This window comes from Myxocyprinus asiaticus, chromosome 21, assembly GCF_019703515.2.
Source record: "Myxocyprinus asiaticus isolate MX2 ecotype Aquarium Trade chromosome 21, UBuf_Myxa_2, whole genome shotgun sequence".
In the NCBI taxonomy this organism is placed as follows: Eukaryota; Metazoa; Chordata; class Actinopteri; order Cypriniformes; family Catostomidae; genus Myxocyprinus; species Myxocyprinus asiaticus.
Genome location: NC_059364.1, coordinates 38108419 through 38133103, shown reverse-complemented (window position 1 = coordinate 38133103; position 24685 = coordinate 38108419). Strand labels below are relative to the sequence as shown.

At 38.6% G+C, this 24685-nt stretch overlaps 1 protein-coding gene across 1 annotated transcript in view; it reads left to right on the top strand.

The window, feature by feature from the left end:
• The window catches only part of prkn (parkin RBR E3 ubiquitin protein ligase), a 134572-nt gene that overhangs the window by 49260 nt on the left and 60627 nt on the right, over positions 1-24685 (top strand). Inside the window, 2 exon segments of the mRNA XM_051648078.1 lie at positions 169-284; positions 3635-3771. Coding sequence (XP_051504038.1) covers positions 169-284; positions 3635-3771 — 253 coding nt within the window.

Here is a 24685-nt window from a genome sequence, read left to right as displayed (position 1 = left end):
AAAGAGAACCTTCCTCTGGTTAGACTAAATTGGTAGGTGTAACCCAGCCAGGTCCAATAACACTATCCTCATGCTAGAAATCCATAAAAAGCACAGCAGTGGGGTTGTTTCAGACTGTTAGTGGTGACTTTGCAAGACATGATTATATATCATTTGTGCTTCTTGCAGGAGTTCTACCTGAAATGTGCTGCCCACCCCACCTGTGATAATGATACTTCTGTAGCTCTGGACCTGATAATGCCCAACACACGCAGAGTCCTCTGCATCGCCTGCATGGACAACATGTGAGTGTCTAAACTCAGCAGTGAGGTTGGAATGAACCATCTATCTAAAAGATAGAAAGAATCAGTAATTTCGTTACAACATTATTTTCACAGACAATACACTGATTTAACCAGGCATGACCTAATAAATTGACAAGCAATAAAAGTAATCTCTTGCAAGTTAATCTAAGTTTTGAGTTTTCGTCCTGACAAACCGTGACCATAACGCAAGACAAAACATTTTGTCGGTAGCTTGGGTTCTCATTTTGACTTGTGTTATGTGGCTCCACTCACAGTGAAATCTCATTGGTTTAAAACTCTCTAGCACTGTGTCCTAACAGGGCACATCGAGAGAAGCAATATAAAGCAAAATGTTCCACACCAATCTGAGTTTTTGTCCTAACTCGCTGTGACCATGACAAGCAGCAATGCACAACAAAACATTTTGTTGGTAGCTTGGTTTCTCTTTTTAACTTATTGTGCTAGTAGCTCTGACCACAGTGAAATCTCTTCGGTTCAAAATCTGTGCTGAATTAAATTTGCTTGCACAATTCTGATCTTGCCGGCTAGTTCTGAGCCCTATATACTGAGGATGCAGAAGACTACTGCGATCTGACACAGTCTGCCGGTACTGTACAGCACCACTCCGCTACTGTGATCCAGTCACCTGAATCATCTCTTTAACATGCCAAAAGTGCACTTGACTACTCTGCACATCTGGATATATGCCTGGAAATATAATTTATCCCTGAGTACCTCCATGTTTGTGTGATGTCACCCTCTCGCCTCTGGGCAGAATCAGTACTGTGGATTTCCACACAGTATCGCTCGAGTTTCCATATTGGAAAGTTGAGTTCCTAAGTTCTGTTGCACTTTTCCAAGTAGGAAGTCATGCAGTACTGCATTTTGCTTTCAGTGACTGCATTAAATTTGACACTAAAAATGTGCCACGTCAAACAAGGGCCAACAGACAAAGCAGCTGACGAATTAACAGATAGGAAAAGTAACTTTGCAAACAAAACAAGGTTGACAGACCACTTTGGAGACTGACTGATTGATCCATCAGTCAGAAAAGACATCATAACTACAACACATTGGAGAAGTAAACAATGGTTGATAAAAATCCCGTACTCTCAAAACTACATCTACCTCCTCGTGTGCAGTTCTTCAATCAACCGCAGATATTGTTTTCAAAGAGAGAATACTAAAGGTCCTGCCATTGAAGGTCGGCTATTAGCAGAGTGGTCCTGAGGCAGCACTTCTACCTGCTGTTCGCGCACAGAGGGTCGGGGCAGTTGAGTGTCTGGAGAAACCATACAATGGAGCCCAATCATCAACATCCACCATTCAAATCAAGGGCTGATTGAAATAGTGCCGCAATTACCATCCTGAGTAGGGATTTGTTTTTCCACCGTCCTCCGCAGCTCTCTTCTTCCTCCTCAGAGATCTTCTCCGTTTGTTTAAAAGGGCACTGACAAGGATGCAGGCAGTCTCTCACAATAGAGGCAGAAGAGGGGTCAGAGAGGTGGAACTCAGTGTTTCTAGGGTGACTTACTGTCAAGTGAGACTGGATTTTAGACTAAAGGAGATGTTCTTGAGAAATGAAGAGAAAATTGTTGTGAGATTTGAGGAGGCTGTTTCTTTGCGTGCTACGCTGAAATAACAATGGTCTTCGAGGACAGTTGAGGTTTTCTCAAAGGTTTCGAATGAGCAACTTATCTAAGCAAAATCCCCACCTGCCTCATGCTCCCAGAAGCCCCTCTTCTGCAAATTTTTCTTTAAGGCCCTGATATACTTCATACGAAATCAAAGAATGAAAGGGTGTGATGTCATTTGGAACAAAATCTGGCCTAAAAGGTGTTTTTGTGTTCGTTTTGGTGGTTCATAACAGCTCGTCTGGGCGAAGTTTTAGAAAAAATTCTTATCAGCTGTTAAACACCTTCTTACTTGGACCATTGGTCCAAGTCATCGGTAGGTGTGACCTAGAGCTCCGACAGCTAATTTTGTTTACGTTGTTCAGTCAGTCAAATTCAGTCAACATAAACACTCCGGCATGCAGAGTTATTAGCGAGCTGGTGCAAAATGTCCTACATCTGTACGATCATTCACGTAGAGACATTTTCCAAGACCATGTCATGCGATTTTTTTTTTTGTTTCTGTTTAATTAGTCTACAAATGGAATCATATCCAATCAAATACTTATAAGTGCCATCTGCAGCGAAAGCCATTTACACATCTGCCCAAAGTAAGATATGCATCTTTCATCATTCCTTTGTCTGTATTCTGCACATTAACACTCTTTTATACACTCATCTTTGCAGTAGTATAAGTGGCATCATAAATTACAACAATAGAGAGTAATCTACACATATTATGTCCATGTATAGCGTGTTAGCGCATTAGTGTCATGAATTCAGAATGTAAACAGGACAAATTAAACATTATCTACTGTATACTGTATATATATTATTTTAAATCATATCATTGAGTGGTTGATATAGCTTCTTTTACTGACCTCATGTGAATTCTACACATAGTATAAGGCATAAAGTCATTGATAACACATTTTATTTTCATGTTAGTTTAGGTTTTACATGTAGCGGCGTCATATAAAAATACTCCTCTAAACACCTCCCACAGCGGTGTGGTCGGTGTCTGAATGTTCGCAAACAGTATGTCATTGCTCAGCTTTTTCGAACTTCTTTTTACCCCTGAACAAAGAATGAAGAAGAACTTCTCCGGCATTCTATTATGCCTGTTTTTAGTACCATTAAGTTTGCAAACATTACAATAAAAAAATATATATTATTGAAACTGTAAATTGTTTATAAAAAATTGTAGTATTTGTTCTACTGGGACTGGGGTTGCAGATTCACTTCAAGTTAAGCTAAGTAAATAGCTGGAAATCACTTTTGAAATGACTTATTTTCTATATGTGGACTAACACTGTGTACTAACTGGGCTTGATGCGACAAAAGCGTCAAACAATAAAAAGCAATCGCTTTCATTTTAATCTGACCTTTTGTCTTAACCAGGTGTGACTGTGACAAGTATTTTGTACGTTTATTTGTCAGAAAGAACACTGTATCTGTTGCTTGGTTTCTATTTCTATCATGTCACACTAGGTAGCCATGGCCACTGCAAAATCTAACTGGTCCAAAATCTGACTCCACATAACTGTATATTCAACATCAAATATATTCTAACTGGCTTTAATTGAATCAGGTCACACAGAATTTTCATTTTTTGTGTGGACAGTTCTGGAAAATAGTTAGGACCTTGTGTAACGGTAATGATCACTTTTATTATATGATACAATGCTGTGTAATAAGACACTGTAAGTGTGTTTCAGGCCTCACTGTGTCTTACAGGACTCCAGTTCTGGTGTTTCAGTGTGCCGAGCGTCACGTCATCTGCCTGGGGTGCTTCCACCTGTACTGTGTGACCAGACACAATGAGAGGCAGTTTATCCATGAGCCTGTGGTGGGTTACTCCTTGCCATGTGCAGGTGAACATGCCACAGATGTATGGATGTGAATGGATATCAGTCAGTGTATAGGTTTGCACCAACTAGTGGATTAGTTGACGTGTTGGGACTCGGTTAACTAGTCATGGATCACATAATTTCAGTTGTGCTAGTTCTGTACAAGGCAACAGCAGGAGGAAAATTCCACTGCCCACAAACTGAGCCTCAGTCCACAACCACACTAATACAGTACGTTTTTGTTTGAAAACGGATTGATTTTGCAATGTTTACACTTACCATTCATACTGGAATGGCATTTTTCTCCACCGAAAATGGAGGCTTTGTATAAAGCTCTCCAATAACTGCATACTTTAATTAAAAAAAATAAAAATACTTTGGAAAACTATGACATTAGGAAACTGAAAACAGAGTCCTTAAACTTAAATGGATCATTGTGGATGTGGCCACAGTGTAGCTGCTTGACATTCATTTTATTTAATAAGCTGTAATAGCCAAATATATTCAATATTTTGGAAAAGTGAAAATAAAGTAATAAACGCAGAATGGTTCACAAACCATGTTATATGCAAACCAGGTTTCTTGGTTTTTATTTCTTACCGGTAAAAACCCTCAATTGAATAAAATAATTTTCATTTATTTCATTATTTCCAATCTCAAATCTTTAGAAGGCATAATGAAATAGTTTGTTTAACACATTATTTATAAATGTGTTAAAGTCCCCATGAACTGCCTTGACGAGTGTAGTTTTCTTTGGTCTGTTGATGTATTTCCTGCTGTAACATGAGGTCGGTGTGGGACATGTCAAATGACTCGTGCCTAAAATAGCCAATAGAGCGGAACAGTGCCCACCCATTTTTTTCAGCCGTCTGGGTTCCGGAAGTATTGTCCCAATTAATTTCTTCCATAGTCTTTTTATAAAATCCTTCATAAAAGAGTTGTAAGCCATGAACCAAACCAACCAGCATATGTACAAATATGTAAGTAGTTTAAGGGTGAAGGGAGACCGACTCGATTATGTAATTTACAGTACATCATGGGAGTGGGCGATCGCACCGAGGCACATTTTGCGGTTTCGTTGGCTGCTGTTCTCTGATTGGTAGTTTAGCAAGGTTCCACCATGCTGCTTTATGTGCAAGAGCCAGTGTTTTGCAGGGTAAGCCATCTCAAAACCAACTCCGACCGCTTCTCCGAAGAAGCAATAATCCATAACCAGCCCACAAACGTACACAGCACATTGCAGTCTTTGCTTACAACAAGGCTGTAGCTGTTGTGCATGTCAGTGCAGATGAATGAGAAACAAGCTAAATATATCAATGTTTTGTATCACAATACACTTAAAGATAAAGAATAAAGGAAACTTACTCATGCTGTACATCCCAAGATATCTCAGAAAAACATATAAATAAACTGCAGCCACTTTCTTCGTATCCAGCTCCCGTGTTCCATTCAGAAGTGATCATCCTTACGCCCTATTCCCCAATTACCCTTCAGTGTAATTGTGAGAGCTGAGAGCTTCAGAGGACTGAAAGGTGATAATGGTAGTCACTCACATTTGAAGTGATTCTTATTGGAAATTCTGTTTGGAATGACACTATAGCATGGATTGTGCTCCCTTCAAAGTGCCCTGCCGAAGACATCTGTGCCAGTTAGAACACAGACAGATGCTCTGACCAGTTGTAGGGGAAGGGTGCGTTCTTGTTCTAGAATGCATTTGATTAGACTTGAAAGTTTTTCAGCCTCTTTGTAATGGTATTGGTGATTAGCCGGAAGTGAGGGAATGCATATTTGAAATGCTTATAGTATATTCACTGAAAACATTTGTATTAATTTTTTTCTCATCATTTAGAAGTAGGGGTGTGCAGCAAAGCCATTACCTGTGTTTGTATCTGTGTCTGTTTATATGACAAAATTATCCATATCTGTCTCTGTATTCAGATAGAACCGGGCGTGGGAGGGGCTTAAACTGGAAGTGCGTCAAAACTAAATGAAATGCCCATTTTTAAATGTTACTCATACATTTATCATTTCTATTAATAAAATATGCCTTGTCTATGCCTTTTCATAATAATAGCCTAATAATAATAATAATAATAATAATTATTATTATTATTATTATTTTACAACTAGTATTTAAAAAAATATGATTTTATTCTTCTTTTTTTTTTCTTACCAGATGAAGCTGAATTTGTAGGCTACATTATCTGTGGAATACACTATATGGCCAAAAGTAAAGAAAAATCTTAATGTTTCTTTATGTAATGGCTTGGGCTTTGTGTGCTTCCAAATTTGTGGCAACTGTTTGGGGATAGCCCTTTTCTGTTCCAGCATGACAATGCCCCTGTGAACAAAGTGAGGTCCTTAAAGAAATGGTTTACTATAGTGTATGTTGTTAACTGTGGTTTCTCCTGGTATTTCTGATATTAATATCTGCATGAAACAGAATTTTCATTTGTCTGTGCATGTATAACAACATTATTCTGAAGGCAGGAGGTGTCAAGCATAATGTGAAATGTCAAGCACACATTTTGCAGTGAATAATAAATACAAATTCAAACATTAAAAGAAATGAAAATAAAATCAATATAGCCTACAAACAGGTGAAAGTCCCGTAAATCTATATGGAATCTTGACGATAAGACACCATTATTTTGTTAAATAATGATAATTATAATTATAATATTAATGGTAAATTTATATAGCGCCTTACCAGAGGTAGCACAGTTTAAAGAAGAAGAAGAAGAAGAAAAAGATGGAGCATGTTTCAGTTTCTTTGTTTTACATAGGGAGGAATATTCCTAAAAGATGAATACTCTATGGAGCATTTAAACCTTTATGGAGCATTTCAACTTTTTTTTTTGGAATCAAGTCTTAACCAGATAATTTCCTTAATTGCTGATGTGGACATAAATGTGGTCAACTTTAAAAAACGGATAGATGGGCTCTGATATGAAATCATCGCTTCAGGTCAGGAATTTAACAAATCTGTGCTCAGGTTTAGTCTATAAATAAATACATGGGAATCACGTGTGAATCGTGTGATACATTAACATAGACATTTCAAGCTCCAGACACGCAAAATTAACAGAGACCGCAAGAGGAGTCAAAACCGCGCCCATCTGATTTTAAATCACAACGTGCACATTTTCATTCATAAGGTTTACACTTTAGAAATTTTGGCTGCACAGATTCATAAATTCTTTGTAATTTTGTATATGTTTATTTAAAATGTCGCTTTATCCTTGTGCCTCTTCATTTGCATATTTTTATATTATTCTGATGAATCCGTTATTTGTTTTGAAGTCATTTATTGTGCCTTTCCGAATAAGGTATTTGGCTTCGGGCACATCCCTATTTAGAAGTACACTAGCATCTAGATGACCTAAAGCATATAGATATGGACTAAAAGCAGCAAAACATTCATTTTGATTTCATGGGGTCTTTATCAACTTTAAAAAATGAATGTGTTAAACAAGACAATTCGTTAACTTTGACACCTAACAAAAAAAAAAAAAAAGACATCGTAAAATCGTATTTTTTTCTCTCAAATTATCTGCAGAAACCCTTGCAACCCCAGTTTGAATATCCCTGGCCTAGTTGACTACTTTTCTGGGTGACTAGTCGACTAGTAAAAATGAGAACTCATGCAAGCCCTAGTTTGTGTGTATTGGTGTTTTAGAGTGTGCATTTCAGTCCATGTGTGTGTGTGTTTTTACACACTGGCAGTGTTTGTCAGTGATTGATGGTGGTGTGTTGGTGGCTGCAGTGAAGATGAGATACTATCAAATTGTTCTCCTTCCCTCACACACAAAAAGCTGAACACAGTCTGTCTCGCTCTGGGCTCTCATCGTGCCCCTGTTGGCCCTCCACATCCGTTAATGCCACCCGGTAATGGGGCTCTGGGGAGAACCATTGCCCCCTTATCAGCCAGAACACCCTAGCAATCTCTCACGCTCCCTGAATATCTCTGTATCTACCTCTGTCTTGCCCTTGCAATCCTTCATTTGTCCTGCTGCCATTCTCTATTCCTTTCCTTTTCTCTGTCACTGATATTTTTTGTCTTTTTTCTTTTCTCTTCTTACATTTTCTACAGTACCTACAGTTTAGCTTTGGTTGCAGCCAGAAAAGACAGTTAAACAGAACAGGAAGATTATTATGTTGAGGGCACGGTACAGATCAGGGTTTGGCTGGTTTGCATTGGCAGATTGCCCCTGCTGGTAGGTGCTGTAACTACAACAGACTGTGGGTAAAAAGCATGGTTCTCTATTGAGGACAATTCAGAAGTAACATTCTGATGAAATAAGAGTTTTGGCAAGCAACATACGGGGGTTCAAAAGTCTTACTTCACATTGAAAATATTGGATTCAAAAAGAAGCTTAAACCTTAAAATAAACAAAGATACTTCCTAGCACTATTTGTAGTCAAATACTTTTTTCACTAATCAAATAAGCAAATTAGTTTGAAAGGTCAGATATATATTAATGTTAATAATGTAACTTTTTACTTACGAATGTTCAAAGTAAGTGATGTTTATATATATATATATATATATATATATATATATATATATATATATATATATATATATATATATGTGTGTGTGTGTGTGTTTTTAGGGGTTGTTTATGTAAGTATGGGTGTGTGTGTGTAGTTGTGTTGCTGTTGTGACAGCGTGTCTTTGGGGCCATCAATCACTGTGTGTGTGGCTGCAGACAGGAGATTGTGTTGAAAGGTCAGACATCAGCTTCAAATGCCATTTCCACTTTTAAACAACTTTCAACAGTCCAGCGATAGCACGCTCGTCCAAAAGGCATGGATGAAAGAGGGAGTGCGGCAGACACATCTGCAAAATGTGAAGACATAATCGGCTGCCTCCAATAAACTGAAACGCACGAGCTCAAGATGCTTTTGCCCAGAAAATCCAGCAGAAGCCAGTGCACCCTTAACCTTCTTTTGAAATGAGCTTTAACATAACACCACATTAAAGGCTGACCTCAAAAGCAAAAAAATTTCCGCTTAATATTTAGTCACACACCTTCATTGGAGGAAATCTTGCCTTTCAGTAATGTAGGTGTAGGGTGCAAAACAGCGGACGGCTTTCTGTGTGGAAAAGAAGGATGAGATCCAGCTTCTCTTCTGTTAGTGTACCTGCTTCATTACATTTAAGGGAATAGTTCCCCCGAAAATAAAAATTCTACTATGAAACTTAAAAGGGCATCTTAGACAGAATGTCCCAGCTTTGATTTACATCTAAAGTGTGTGGTGTCCCAAAAGTACAAAAAAGCACCAAAAAAGATTGTAAATGTTGTCCAAATGATGCATGCACTGTATACCAAGTATACATTCAAGTCTTATTCTATCATTCAAGAGTTTTGTCCTTTCGAAATTTTTGTTTTTCACTCATTTTCCACTCATCTTAAACTCATCTTCCACTTCCGTTCATTAAAAATCTTGTGCAACTGCTGAACATGACTTTTTATCAAGCTATACACAAAAAAAAAAAAAAAAAAAAAAAAAAAAAAGACAACAATACTAGTCTTAAAATAATTATGAGTTTCAGTAATGTACTGTACGTATGTCATTGTAATGTGTGGTCAGCACTCACTTTTGCATAATTCATCCAGCCCCTTTTCTTGATAAATGAGTTTGACGAACTGAATAAACAACACACCTCCTCCTCTCGTTCAACCAGTCAGCAGATCCTCATTCACGAATGAGATGACTCATTCATTTAGTTCGTGAAGGAGTTTACCAGTACATTCAGTTCATTCATGAACGAGATGATCGACTGGTTCAGTGAAGAGCTGTATTCGTTTAGTGGGTGAAACCAATGATATGCTCCTTCACAGCCACCACTTGAATTCTATTGGCTCGCACTAAAGTCAGTCTTTAAAAGCAGGGCAAAGCAACACAAATGAAATTGGCATGTCTACAAATATATAAAGAGACTTTAAAAATAGAGCTTAAAGACCATAACTGTATTCATCACAAATGGCAGGTCTTATTTTTCCTATACTTTGTCAGATGCTGTGCTTAATTTTTACTAAGACAGAGAAAAATGCATGGGGGTGAACAAGAATGATTCATTCACTTAAAAGATTTGTTCAAAAAGACAGATTCGATCACGAACAAAATGTCAGTATATAAAGGTGCAGTCACATTTACCTTTGCACTGCGAAATTCTGAGGGCGAAGAAGGCGTCGGCGGATGTGAAGCACGTGTGAATCTAGCAATAAAGTAATTGCCAAGCAAGCAGCCTCTTTTTAATGCTGCACTTTATTTTCTGGGAGAATTTATTTTTCTTTCTTTTTTACCTCTTGTACCATACTCCCCTTCTCTCTCATCTCTGTTTTCTCTTCACTCTGATTCTCTCTTATGGTCCCCCATTTTGTTCATGCCTCTTTGACTCTCCTACTGTCTGTGTCACATATTCCCTGTTGTTTGCATTGACTTTTATGTTGAAATTCTGGTTTAGTTCCCTGTTCCTGTTTCCTGTTAGTTTTGTAGTCCTTTGTAGTTTCTTTTCATGATTGGTTTTCCCCTGACTGTTTCCCCAGGTGTTCCTCGTTCCCTTCTTTTCCCTTGTGTATTTAAGCCCTTGTTTTCCCTGTTTTTTTTTGTTTGTTTTTTTTTTTTTGTCAGTCTTCATCTGTATTATGCTGTGCTTTGTTCCCTGTGTTTTGTTTCATTATGTTCTGAGTTACCTGGTTTTATTAAAAAAGGCTGCATTTAGATCCTCATTCCTCTCCTGTCTCGTTACAGGAAGACTGACCAAGAAATGGATCTAGCGGCCGTCAGGATTCTACTCCTTCAGCAAGGGGACCGTCCAGTTGAGGATCACGCCCGTGAGTTTTTAGAGCTGGCAAATGTAGTGCACTATCCAGACTGCTCTCTGGTGGTTTTCTTCCGGGCCGGTCTGAATAGTGCACTGAGGGAACGCATGCCTCCGGCTGATCCTCACTGGACGCTCGGCGATTATGTGGAGAAGGCTCTGAACTTAGCGGTTCCCCTTAAACAGTGGATTATGGTAGGAACCCTGGGCCAAAACCTGCATCCACGGCCCCTGTCTCGAAGCCTTCCACGGCCCCTGTCTCGAAGTTGTGTGATCTGCCACTGATGTCGGTGCGTAGGTCCATGAAGACTCTACCTCAAAAATTGTCTGCGCCCACACCATCCCAGAGCCAGCGTTGCCAGCCTCGTCCGTCCCAGAGCCAGCGTTGCCAGCCTCGCCAGTCCCAGAGCCAGCGTGGCCAACTTCGGCCATCCAGAGGAGGAGGAAGAGAAGAAAAGTGTCCGTTCCCGAGTCTCTGCCCATGCCCACGACCACGGAGGTCGTTCCCGAGTCTCTGCCCATGCCCACGACCACGGAGGTCGTTCCCGAGTCTCTGCCCATGCCCACGACCACGGAGGTCGTTCCCGAGTCTCTGCCCATGCCCACGACCACGGAGGTCATTCCCGAGTCTCTGCCCATGCCCACGGAGGTCGTTCCCGAGTCTCTGCCCGTGCCCACGACCACGGAGGTCGTTCCCGAGTCTCTGCCATGCCCACGACCACGGAGGTCGTTCCCGAGTCTCTGCCCGTGCCCACGACCACGGAGGTCGTTCCCGAGTCTCTGCCCATGCCCACGTCCACAGAGGTCGTTCCCAAGTCTCTTCCCATGTGCGCGATCATGGAGGTCATTTCCCATTCATCCAGGACTCTTTGTCTTGAGCCTCCCATGGCTCTGCCTTCCATGGCTTGGCCCCTCGAGCCTCCCATGACTCCGCCCCCAGAGACTATTTCCCCAGAAGCTCCGCCCCCAGAGACTATTTCCCCAGCGGCTCCGCCCCCAGAGACTATTTCCCCAGCGGCTCCGCCCGCTCCCCCAGAGACTATTTCCCCAGCGGCTCCGCCCGCTCCCCCAGAGACTATTTCCCCAGCGGCTCCGCCCGCTCCCCCAGAGACTATTCCTCCTGCGGCTCCGCCCGCTCCCCCAGAGACTATTCCTCCTGCAGCTCCGCCCGCTCCCCCAGAGACTTCTCCTACAGCGGCTCCGCTGCCTGACACTGTCCTGCGGCATCCTCCCAGGCCTCCTGACCCTGTCTCGGCCCTGCTTTGGTCTCCTTGGTCTCCTGGCCATCAGCCTGATCTGCTCTGGTCTCCTTGGTCTCCTGGCCATCTGCCTGATCTGCTGTGGTCTCCATCCCTCTGGCTCCACCTTAGTTTCAAGCCATCCTGAATTTGCCTTGTTCCTCTGCTCCCCTTGCCCCTTGTGCCACCCCCCCCCCCCCCAGAACAACCTGTTTTTTTTCCCCTACACCCCATGGACAATTTGTTTTTGTTTTGTTTTTTGGAGCATCTGGAATCCGCTCGTTAAAAGGGGGGCTTTGTCACATATTTCCTGTTGTTTCTATTGACTTGTGTTGAAATTCTGAGTTAGTTCCCTGTTCCTGTTTCCTGTTAGTTTTGTAGTCCCTTGTAGCACAGTCTGTTCCTGCAGAGATGCTATTAAAACTTCTCTATCTTAATGCTTACATACTAACTTGTACTTAATCTAGTCTATTCTTTAGAAAACACAGTGACCAAAATAAAAGCACATTTAAATAATTTTGATATACACATTGTTGCTTAATTTTATGTCTGTATCAAAATCATCAAGAATATAGTATGATTGTTCCTCATATCACCCAGCCCTATATCACCCAGCACACACCCACATGCACCAATTTCAGTAACTGTGAGATGGTGTGATGCATGTCTCTGTTTGGGCACACTTATCAGACAGTGATATGTGCGCAGTTGCATGTTAACTGGGTTCAGCTGTCCCAAAGGCTGGTGCAATGCTAGATAAGGTGGAATTGCTGCAACACTTATTGGAGGCAACCTTGACATTTTATTAGCACAGAAAAATATCCTTGAATACCACTAATGGCCTGTAGCCACTTCTAACATCAATCAGAGAGTCAATTCTGAAAAAAAATTCAACTCAAACTTTTTTGCCACTCTGCTTGGATCACTTTAGCTTGTACTAATAGAGGTTTGTGGACGAATGATGATCCTTTAGGGGTATTCACACACACTTTATACTTTACAACTAATTAAATATTTAGGTGCTAGTTAATACTTTAATGGTGCTTTTCTGGTTGTTTGTGGAGCTTGACAGCTGTGGTCACTTTGGAAAGTCATTCAGAAAGAGTTGAGTACATTTTCATCAAAAGATTTTACTTTTGTGTTGCATAGAAAAAATAAAAGCATAAGGGTTTGGAATCAGTGTCAGAAATTTAGGGGGGTTGGGGCAAAAATGTGGGGGCAAAAAAAAAATGCACTTGCAATGAATTCTTTAGTTTTTTGTTGTTGTTGTTGTTTGTTTTGTAACATCTGATACAGTTAGGGTTAGGTATATTTTATTATAGTCCTAGTTATACATAAAATTGCATAAAATATTAATTGAGCTTGATTGAATTCTTAGGGTAAGATATACTAATTTATTAAATAAATTATTAAGTATTTTACATAAACTGATGAGACAGAGATTGTTTTAAATGGTAAAAACAACAACAACAACAACAACAACAAAACACTATAAAGTTAAAAAATTCCCCCAAAATCAAGGGTTGTGCACCATTCAGAACTGAATGAAGAATGCCACTGCAATTCCAATTAAATTCCTGAATTTGGATTACATTTTAATTGAGGTAGCAAAAAGGATGTAGAATTGCAATTCAAATTTTAATTTAAGAATAATTAAAATTGAATGACATTATAAGAAATATGTTTTTAAGTTTATTTTTTAGTATAACTAAGTTGATTTTTCAGTATAACATGAAACATGTCATCATATTATCATATGCATAGTTATTTCCAGAAATAATACACTGTTAAAAAAAAAAAAAAAAAAAAAAAAAATGTTCTTAAATCAAGTAAACAATGCTAAAAAAAAATAGTAATAATAATAATAATAATAATAATTGAATGATTTTTTTAATTATTGTAATTTTTTGGGATTAACAACTTTATGGAATGCAAGTAGTGCATCTCAACTCAGCTTTTCTATTACAACATACATAGTTGAACCAACAAACACAGCAGCGAGTTGGATTAATGCATTTATTTCGGTTCAAATTGGCCTACAAAATTTTTTTATGTGGTTCATTCACCCTCTTCCCAGCATGCACTGGGGCATAAATAATATGGTTGTATTGTTTGGCCATTTGCATGGTTTTTATTTACATTGTTGCTGATTTTGTTGTCATGGTAGGTAACTTGCGATGTCAGTATGAGTTTTTTTCTCTAATAAAATTATAAATTTGTTGATTGTTAACCTTGTCATGTTTTATATACCAAGTGCCCAAGTGTTCGTGCGTGCCATTTTAAAATATTTTATATATTTTTTTTCTTCTCATAAGTGTTCGTGTGGTGAGAAAAAATGTGATATTATTGGTTTAAAAAAGCAAACACATCACTCTCCATGAAATGTATGTTTATAGAAATGTACATAAGATGCTCCAAATATTGAACTGTTTAAAACCATGTAAATATAAAAATACATTGCCATAGGACTAAGTTAACAGAGTTTAAGAAATCTTCTTAAAGTTACTTAATTTAAATATGTAATTGTTAAATATATCAAATTAATATGTACTATGTTCAGCTAATATGTAAAAGTCATGGCAGGTTGACCTTTTAAGTTCAGTTAATTTACTTAAAATGAAGTAGAGAAATTCAAACTAAATAAGTAATGCAAACTTAATTTCTTCAATTTTTACAAACACATCACTTTTTACAGTATTAATGATCAATAATAAATAAAATGTAACAATGTTTAAAATGCCACATATAGAAATGTGTATTTCATTTATTTCTCTATATTTAATACATTTTTATTTTATGGACCATGGTGGAAGAACACTTTATTTCCAGTAATGCTCTAATTTGCTCAATATATTAAACAATCAAAAGATTCAAATTATGAATCTAATTTTATGAAGTTATCTGAAAACAATGTGGTGGACCATTTCTCATGCTGTACAGCAAAAAATAAATAAATAAATAATAATAATAAAAAAATATTTTGATAGCTATGTTAATTGATGTTATTTATTTATGTATTTATTATTTTAGAGATAGATAGAAAGTTTATATCTTTAAGTTAAAAATGTATTCTACCTATTAGGGAATAAATAGGCATAAAAAATTATTTATTGGTAAAAAAATAATAACATAATCATTTGTCACAAAATGTGTCTTGGACTAATAAAATTGTGTAGTGTGACTGTGTTGAATTTATCTGAATTGCAAATCAGTAAATTCCACTTTGTTGGGCCTCATGTATTCAGATAGAAGACAAAGGCAGGCCTAACATAAGTCGTAAACCTAACTCAGCCCCCACATTCCATGTCGTAAATCTTACTGATAAAAATCGTGCCAAAATCAAACAAAGGGAGTCCAAAACAGACTACAAATCCGTGAAGCCTTGCTCACTAAAGGATCGAACTCTCAACTCCTATTGGATGAGGCACACAACAGAACGTCCCTCAAACATGACATCATCAGGAGTTGAAATACCTCTGAAATGTTTCGTGAGTTGCTTCCAGCGACTTTGTTCACCGAATATAGACGTAGCTCTTTGCTGCTCTCAGGTGCAACCTCGTGGCACAAGGAAGTAACATCCGACTTGAAACTGTGGCCATACAATCACCATCTCGCTGGACAAGTTGAGATTACTCTGTGTTCAACCGAACACTCTAACAGATCCGAAGGAGACCGCCGAGCAATTCGCATCTTCATCCGTCTGCCTACAGAAGTGAAGAGATTAAAGATTTCTCTTCCATCTTCAATCAAGTCGACGTTTCTGAGTTCTCTGCCAGCCCGCCGAGAATCAACAGCCGTACCGCCCGCCGACAGAGAGAGGAAACGGCCTCCCGTCATCACCCGAGCCTCAAGGAACCAGGTCAGAGTTAAAGGACGGAGGAAAACACATTCTACCTGTGTCCTCATGCGATTCAAGTAAGAGGTTTACGTCTGGGCAGAGATAGAATATTATAGTGTGTTATTCTTGTGTTTCAAGGTTTTTGCTTGTACAGTTTACGGACCGCCATGTCCGCTCTATATTAATACTCAGGGTATTAATTATCACGAATTTGTTTTGCTGTATTGTGGTCCAACCAAATTGGACTGTTGTGCAATTTCGCCATCGCGGGTGAGACAGCAACTGAGTTCATCCATTAAAGAGTCAAATAACGCGGGACTTTTACGAGCCATCCACCGCGTCTCTGAGTGATAAACACAGCTGCTTTCTCTCCCACTATCGCGAAATCGGCTTTAGGGCTGTCACTTAATCATCTCTCTCTCTCTCTCTCTCTCTTACTAATCACACACACACACACACCTTATGTGTTATAGGATTATTTTATTTCCATATCTAATCATATCACTGTTTAGTTTGTAGTTGTAAGTCGGAAGTTTATTGACTGCATTGTATTAATTATTAATTGATATTACTGCATAAATAAACTTTGTTATATTACAAAGAGAAGTGTTCTGGTTTGTTTTGCATACACCTGTGTCATGCTGACGGGATGTCAGTGCTCAGATTCAAACCTTCATTCATTGTTTTTTTCCCGAAAATCGATATTCTTCGGATGTCGATTTTCCTAAGAAAACAATCTAATATTGAGACGGTTATACTGTCTGGTTATTAGTCCCTGATTCCAGGGTGGTGCCCTGTCAATGTTAATCCTTATTAATATTCTATTGATTTTTGATAATTGATAATTATCTTTGATGATTGAATTTGAATGATCAATAAGCTAATGTTAATTTTAATTAATGTTTCATCGGTTAACAATTAACGATTATCTTTGATAATTGTTGATTTAAAGGATTTTAAAAAGCTAACATTGATTCTCATCAATGTTCTATTGATTTTAATAATTAATTAACCAAACTTGCTCCTAAACGTAGCACACTACATTTACTGGAGCCCCATATGAGGTTTTAATGAGTTAGATCCAATTAATTAATTTAAATATTAATTAATAACTACAGAAATAATTATTAATTATTTCTGATTGTAACACTGATCTAAACAACCAGTAAAGCCCTACAACTTCCTAACATTCAAACTCCAATTCAACTTCCTGTTGGGTGTGGCCAATTCAATTAAAATTCCAACTCATGAATTGAAAGGGAGTTAATTCTGAAATTCTGAATTTTGAACAACCCTTATCCAGGGGGCAAATGTTGCCCCATAATGTAAAAGTTAATTTCTGACACTGTTTGGAATGACATGACGATGAGTATATATAATGATAGAATTTTCATGTTTGGGAGAACTATTAATACTTCTGCAGGGAGGTGCATTGAGCTTAGAGATTATCATATAAATCCCGCTCCTGGCATTTATTAGTATTCATACAAGGATCAATGTCTTTGGCGTACAAGTAATCCACGGTAGACTGCTATCTGGTTTAGATGGATAATACTGGAACTTTGTGAATGGTACATCAGTATTCCTGTAGGGATGGTGTGTTCTGGTGTAAATTAATAGGCCTGTTGGGATTTTTATCAGCTTTTGGTTCGTGCCGTAATTCTGTATGTCTCTGTAAAGGCCACTGCTACTCATGGTGTTCCGGAAGATTTTCTGGAAAGATTCATTTATCTTCTTAGAAAGACAGCAATGTAGCGAAAGTAAAATAAACAATGAAAGTATCACATTTGAATGAAGGAGCGCAGCATTGAAAGAGAATCAGGAAGACAAGGAAAGTGAGAGGTGAAAGCTATCAACAGCACATTTCACATCTCTCTCTCTTCCTCTTTCTCTCTCGATATGGATATCAGTCTTGTCAAAAAAAAAAAAAAAAACACACAAAAAAAAAAACAATCTACTTCAATATGAACATTCACAGTTGTATATACTGTACTGATCTGCAATGCTATGGTAGGGCTTTGATGCAAACAACCAGTAGAAGTGCAGCAGTGCTCAGGCGTCTGCTGGTGGCAAAGTTGACCGTTTCTGCCTTTAGACAAATGAGTTACAGTGCTCCAGAGAGGGTTTTCAGCAGTCATACACACCCACATTTCTCTGTAGGTCGACTGGCTTTGAACTCATGAAGCTCAAAGTCTGGCCTCTGTGGCGCTGAGCGCTTGTTCTTTGTGTTTTATGTATAATGTGATAAAGTAAGCAGGGGCAAACCCAACTGTTGAATAATAGAATACAAAAAATCACTTAGACTTCCCTGAAATCCATGCCAGTGAATGATGAGTGAAAGGAAAGCAGCCCTTTTATACAATATCCAGAATCGCTGACTAGCAGCCTGTCATCCAGCTCATGCTGGTTTCACACAGACATTGTAATGACATTGACATGAGTGAGCAAACACATGTGTTTACATATACAGTAGCCCTCAAAAAGTGTCTGGAAACTTTAGCCACACTTAAAAAATGTATGAATTTCATTGCAAGATAACAAAATATGAAACCAAGTGGCATACTTTTAAAGAAATTTAATAAAGAAATGTTAATTTTTACACGTTATGTTTTAGCAAAACGTTACTGAATTATTTTCAACCCATTCTTACGGATTCCTCTAAGAATGGTACAAATCATTCTCACAATTTTGACAAAACCTTATGTGTGTTAGCTAGCTAGATTGTAGGTTTGTCATAAAATATCGATATAACGATTATTAATTGGCACATTCTTTTATCAATATTATTATATGTTTTATTATATTATTTTTGAAACATCAATATTTGCATAAGCTGACATTTAAATTAGAAGCCTAATTTGCATGCTTTCTAATTCACCCAGTTGAGCTTCTTTTGAATGTTTGGCATAATAGCGTTGGGAGACCACAAGTGGGTGATATAACATTTACTGAAGCAGGTCGCAAGGCATCAGAGTGGGCATTTTCTTAACAGAATTTTTGTGTCCTTGAAGGGCACTTCGGGAAGGGCCTTCAGTGAACCCACATCAAGTGCTCTGTCTTTGGTAGTAAGTAGGGCATAGGGATGATCACATTCGATTGGAATTCGCCCAACATAGGATGGGTATTTTAGAACTCCTTGCACAGGATGCATACACACAAAAGTTATAAAGGTTTTTGTTCTTTTTCAAGATTGAAAGTGACATTGATGAGTTTGCAGGTTAGTAAATGAAACTGGTTTAACTGTGCAAACTGAAACAGAATTTATTATGCAATTTCTCTGTAAGTATCTTTGAAGAGGTTTCATTCAAGCTGTCAAACTACAAAAACACACTTAATATTAACTGAAAATACATAGTGTAGGCTATATGAAAAATGCATAGACACAATATATCATCCACTGATGCTAGAGTAAATAATCTTTGTCTTTTGATAATGATTTATGTCAAATTTAATGGAAAACTATGCGAGCTGTGCTCCGTGGCGCTGCAGATTTTTGAGCAGCAGAGACAGAGTGCCCACGGTATGTGCATACTGTACATACTGTACCTTCATATAAAATAATAGTTTTGAGTTTTAGAACAAACCATGTCATCCGTTAGACATGTCCGGTATGCGACCCCTTTTAATTTACCCTGCCGCTCATGCTTGTGGGGCTTTACTGGTTGTTTAGATCAGTGTTACTATTAGAAATAATTAATAATTATTTCTTTAGTTATTAATTAATAATTTAATTCATTCAATCTAACTCATTAAAACCTCTCATGGGGCTCCAGTAAATGTAGTGCACTATGTTTAGGAGTGGGTTTGGTTATTAGCAATAATTAATAATTATCAAAGATAATCAATAGAACATTGATGAGAATCAATGTTAGCTTTTTTTAAATCCTTTAAATCAACAATTATCAAAGATAATCACTAAGCATTAACATTGATGAAATATTAATTAAAATTTACACTAGCTTATTGATCCTTCAAATTCAACAATCATCAAAGATAATTATCAATTATCAAAAATCAATAGAATATTAATAAGGATTAATATTGCCGGGGCACCACCCTGGAATCAGGGACTAATAACCAGATAGTATAACCGTCTCAATATTAGATTGTTTTCTTAGGAAAATCGACATCCGAAGAATATTGATTTTCGGAAAAAAAAAAAACAATGAATGAAGGCTTGAATCTGAGCACTGACATCCCGTCAGCATGTGACACAGGTGTATGCAAAACAAACCAAAACACTTCTCTTTGAAATATAACAAAGTTTATTTATGCAGTAATATCAATTGATAATTAATACAATGCAGTCAATAAACTTCTGACTTACAACTACAAACTAAACAGTGATATGATTAGATATGGAGATCAAAATAGTCCTATAATACATGAGGGTGTGTGTGTGAGAGAGAGAGTGTGTGTGTGTGTAAGGAGGAACGCGCACAAAATGGCGGACGTGACTCTCGTGGAGAGTATGTCACGCGAGACTTCCGGCCAGAGAATATGGCCGCGAATGTGGGCGGAGAGAAACCAGTCAATGGCGTCTGCCAGTTTACCGCATATATCCGCTTGTACGATTGCTTAGGGACAATGCCGAGCTTTATCACAAAGCTATCTACTAGCCAAAAATGTGTACGAGAATGTTTGTGAGGGGTCGCGTGTGTGTGTGTGTGGTTAGTACGAGAGAGAGAGAGAGAATAAAGTGACAGCCCCAAAGGCGGTTTTGCGATCGTGCGAGAGAGAAAGCAGCTGTTAGTTTATCATTCAGAGACGCGGTGGACGGCTCGTAAACCATCCCGCGGTCTTTGATTCTTTAATGGATGAACTCAGTGTGCCGGTCTCACCCGCGATGGCGGAAATGCACAACAGTCCAATGTGTTTGGACTACAACACAGCAAATCTCATTCGTAAACTGTACAAGCAATAACCTTGATACACAAGAATAACACACTATAATATTCTATCTCTGCCCAGACGTAAACCTCTTACTTGAATCGTATGAGGACGTAGCATGTGTGTTCATCCGTCCTTTAACTCAGACTCAGTTCCTCGAGGCTCGGGTGATGATGGAAGGCCGTTTCCTCGCTCTGTCGGTGGGCGGTACGGCTGCTGATTCTCGGCGGGCTGGTGGAGAAATCAGCGACGTCGACTTGATTGAAGATGGAAGATAAATCTTTTATCTCTTCACTTCTGCAGGCAAACGGATTAAGATGCAGGTTGCTCGGCGGTCTCCTTCGGATCCGTTAGAGTGTTCGGTGGAACACAGAGTAATCTCAACTCATCCAGCGAGATTGTATGGCCACAGTTTCAAGTCGTACGTTACTTGTGCCACGAGGCTACACCTGAGAACAGCGATGAGCTGCGTCTGCACACGCCGAGCAAAGTTGCTGGAAGCAAATCCCGGAAGCATTTCAGAGGTATTTCTACTCCTGATGACGTCAAGGTTGAAGGGCATTCTGTCGTGTGCCTCATCCAATAGTAGTTGAGAGTTTGATCCTTTAGTGAGCAAGGCTTCATGGGATTTGTAGTCTGTTTTGGACTCCCTTTGTTTGATTTTGGCACGATGTTTATCAGTAAGATTTCTGACTTTGTATGTGGGCCTGAGTTACGTTTTACGACTGTGTTAGGTCTGCCTTTGTCTTCTATCTGAATACATGAGGCCCAACATGCTTTACCAAAGTTCTGTTCAGAAATATGTTTGCTAAAGACAGACTACTGTGCAACAGATAGCCCATTTTATATCTGAAAAAAATCCCAATATATATCGATAATCATCTGGAAAATCTTCCGATTATCAATGTGTGAAAAAGGCAACGATCCCAAGCCTACTAGATAGTGTTACCTTGGTGATATGTTTAAATCAGCAAGAACAATGTTCAGCACATCACAGTATCCAAATGTCAACAAATGTAAAATTTAGTGACAAAGCATCACTGTGACAAGTGACAGTTCCATCAACTTGCCCAAAAATCTCTAACAATGTTGAGCCATGAAAATACTTTTACTACTGCACATGGCAGGTAAGGTGAAAGATTTTATTACATCTTATTTGAGAGCAATCAAGATGCATGGTAGCTCAACTGTTTGCACTTGTAATGCTAATGATCGGGATACGAGTCCAAAAGAGCATAATAGTTGCCAACTGAGCTGACTGTGTCATCGAAATACCACAAAATGACATTTAAATTTTTTTGACACTATTGGTTAGGTTTAGGTTTAAAGTGTAGGGTAGGGAGGTAGGTTTTACTGATTTAAAACTCAATATAGCATTAAACTTAAAAACCTCATCTGTTTGGGAGAAAATTGAACTTGCTCTTAGCGCCACAGATTGGACATTTCACCTTGAAACACCCACAATACGTGTAATGAACCAAGTAATGTCACTCTGCAAAAATATCACCACAGTCATGTAATTTTCATTAGATCAGGCTGCAGAAAAGGTTCTAAAATAAAAAAAAATAAATTTGGTTTGATATTTTGTTATCTAATGCAACGACATTTATACCAGGCCAGATCAGACCAGTCCAGAACAATTGACAGCAGATTTCAAGAAACATTAGATTAATGATAATTTGTCAATAGAAACAATTGGGCTCCTAACAGCATGACATTGCAGTTATGCAAGACTCGAAGGGTTAAAATAGAGCCATGAGAAAGAAACATTAATTTGGAAATAGCTTCATCCCAATCTGCGCTGTTACAATTTCTTTATTGAGGAAATGTTGAGATTGTTGAACTTCTAAGGACCTTATTAGGACACAATGGAAACTATTTTAACATTAATTGCAGGGAAGTGACAATAGTTTTTTTTTTCTTTAGTGCAGTCTCTTAAACACGAACTCAGGACCCAATTACTGCCAAACCAAAGCTGACTAGCTGACAGCAGGGCATTATGGGCCAGCTAATACTAGAGGTGTTGATGTGGAGTCTGTGGCTGACACTGAAAACCTGATATTCTAATGTAAAGGACTCAATGAAATCCAACACATTATGCAGAAATGCTGCTGCTAATGTGCTGCTTGTGACACGCTGAATCGAGCGCAGATGGATTTTGAAAACCTCATTTTAAGACTTATGTTGAATAGGTTTGATTATTAAGTGGCTGGACTCTAAAGCAAGGCCTACTTTAGCGTAAATGAAACCCTGATACTTTTAGAATCACAATGCAATACTTTTGATTGTTTGTTATTGTGATTACTTTTAGTTGGAATTAAAGAAATATTCCTAGTTCAATAAAAGTTGAGCTCAGTCAACAGCATTTGTGGCATAATGTTGACTACCACAAAAAAATTATTTCGACTCGTCCCTCCATTTTTATTTTTTTATTTTTTTATTTATGTATTTATTTATTTATTTTCTTTTATCCCCTTTTCTCCCAATTTGGAATGCCCAAATTACTTAGTAGGTCCTCGTGGTGGCGTGGTTACTCACCTCAATCTGGGTGGCGGAGGACATGTCTCAGTTGCCTCTGCTTCTGAGACCGTCAATCCATGCATCTTATCATGTGGCTCGCTGTGCATGACACCACGGAGACTCCGCATGTGGAGGCTCATGCTACTCTTCACGATCCACGCACAACTTACCACGTGCCCCATTGAGAGCGAGAACCACTAATTGCGGCCACAAGGAGGTTACCCCATGTGACTCTACCCTCCCTAGCAACCGGGCCAATTTGGTTGCTTAGGGGACCTGGCTGGAGTCACTCAGCACACCCTGGATTCGAACTTGAGACTCCAGGGGTGGTAGACTGCGTCAATACCCACTGAGCTACCCAGACCCATCCCTCCTTTTCTTTAAAAAAATTATAAAAAATCAAGGTTACAGTGAGGCACGTACAATGGAAGTGATCAGGGCCAATTTTTGCAGGGTTTAAAGGCAGAAATGTAAAGCTTATAATTTTATAAAAGCACTTACATTAATTAAATAAACTTATGTTTTATTTGTGCTGTAAAGTTGTTTAAATCATAATTTTTCAATCATTTTATGGTTTTAGGGTTTGTTGACATTACATCGTCATGGCAGCGAAGAGTTAAAATTGGCCATAACTTTACACAGAAAAGGTTAGTAAGTGATTTTATCACACTTAAATCATGCTAACACACATATTGTTTGTGTTTTGTGGCTATAATTTTGAAACAGTGAGTATTTTAATATTTACTGATTGGCCCCATTCACATCCATTGTAAGTGCCTCACTGGAACCCAGATTTGTCCTTAAAAAAAAAAAAAAAAGGAGGTACAAGTCAAAATAAATGTTTGTGGTAATCAATATTATGCCAAAAATGCTGTCGATTAAGCTTAACTTGCATTGAACCCTGAATATTCCTTTAAGGCTGGCCAACATAATTCATTTGACAGAATTAAAATTTTTGGGTGAACTATCCCTTTAACTCAGAGACCAGGGGTCCAGTCATGGTCCCATAATGCCTTTGGGGACACATATGCCATCTTATTTGGGAAGATATATTTGTTTGATTTTGTAATTTTATGCTTTTGTCTGCATCAGTGTCTAAAAGTGAATAAACTTAATTCACAGTGGCATCAGTAGTCTCTTTTCCATCATCAGGCCAAACGGTTCTGAGCATGGTGAGGAATGGTTACAGTAGCTTTTCCACCTGGGCACGATTCGGCACGGCGCGATTAGAAACCGTTCTCGGCCCGGAATCAACTGTGCTGGTGGAATGCCTGTAGTGATGTTGCGACTCACGATTGGTCACTTGTCAGTTGCCAAGGTTACTCGTTTATTCTCTGTAGCTGGCCAAGCGCACTATTTGGGCAAAGTAAACACACTTCTCACATGGTCCTTAAACTCTTACATTACCAAGGTAATGACTGACGTATTTCTTGTGTACATTCGAAGTCTGTTTTCAGCACCACAGTGGAAAATAAATCTGTAACCGTACCGGCTGGCCCGGATCGGCACAGAATAGAACGGTTTCACAACAAGAACAGTTCAGCCCGATGGTGGAAAAGAGGCTAATGTGTCATCAGTGCACTGGAACTACTGCTCCATTAATCCTCATCACAGTCACTG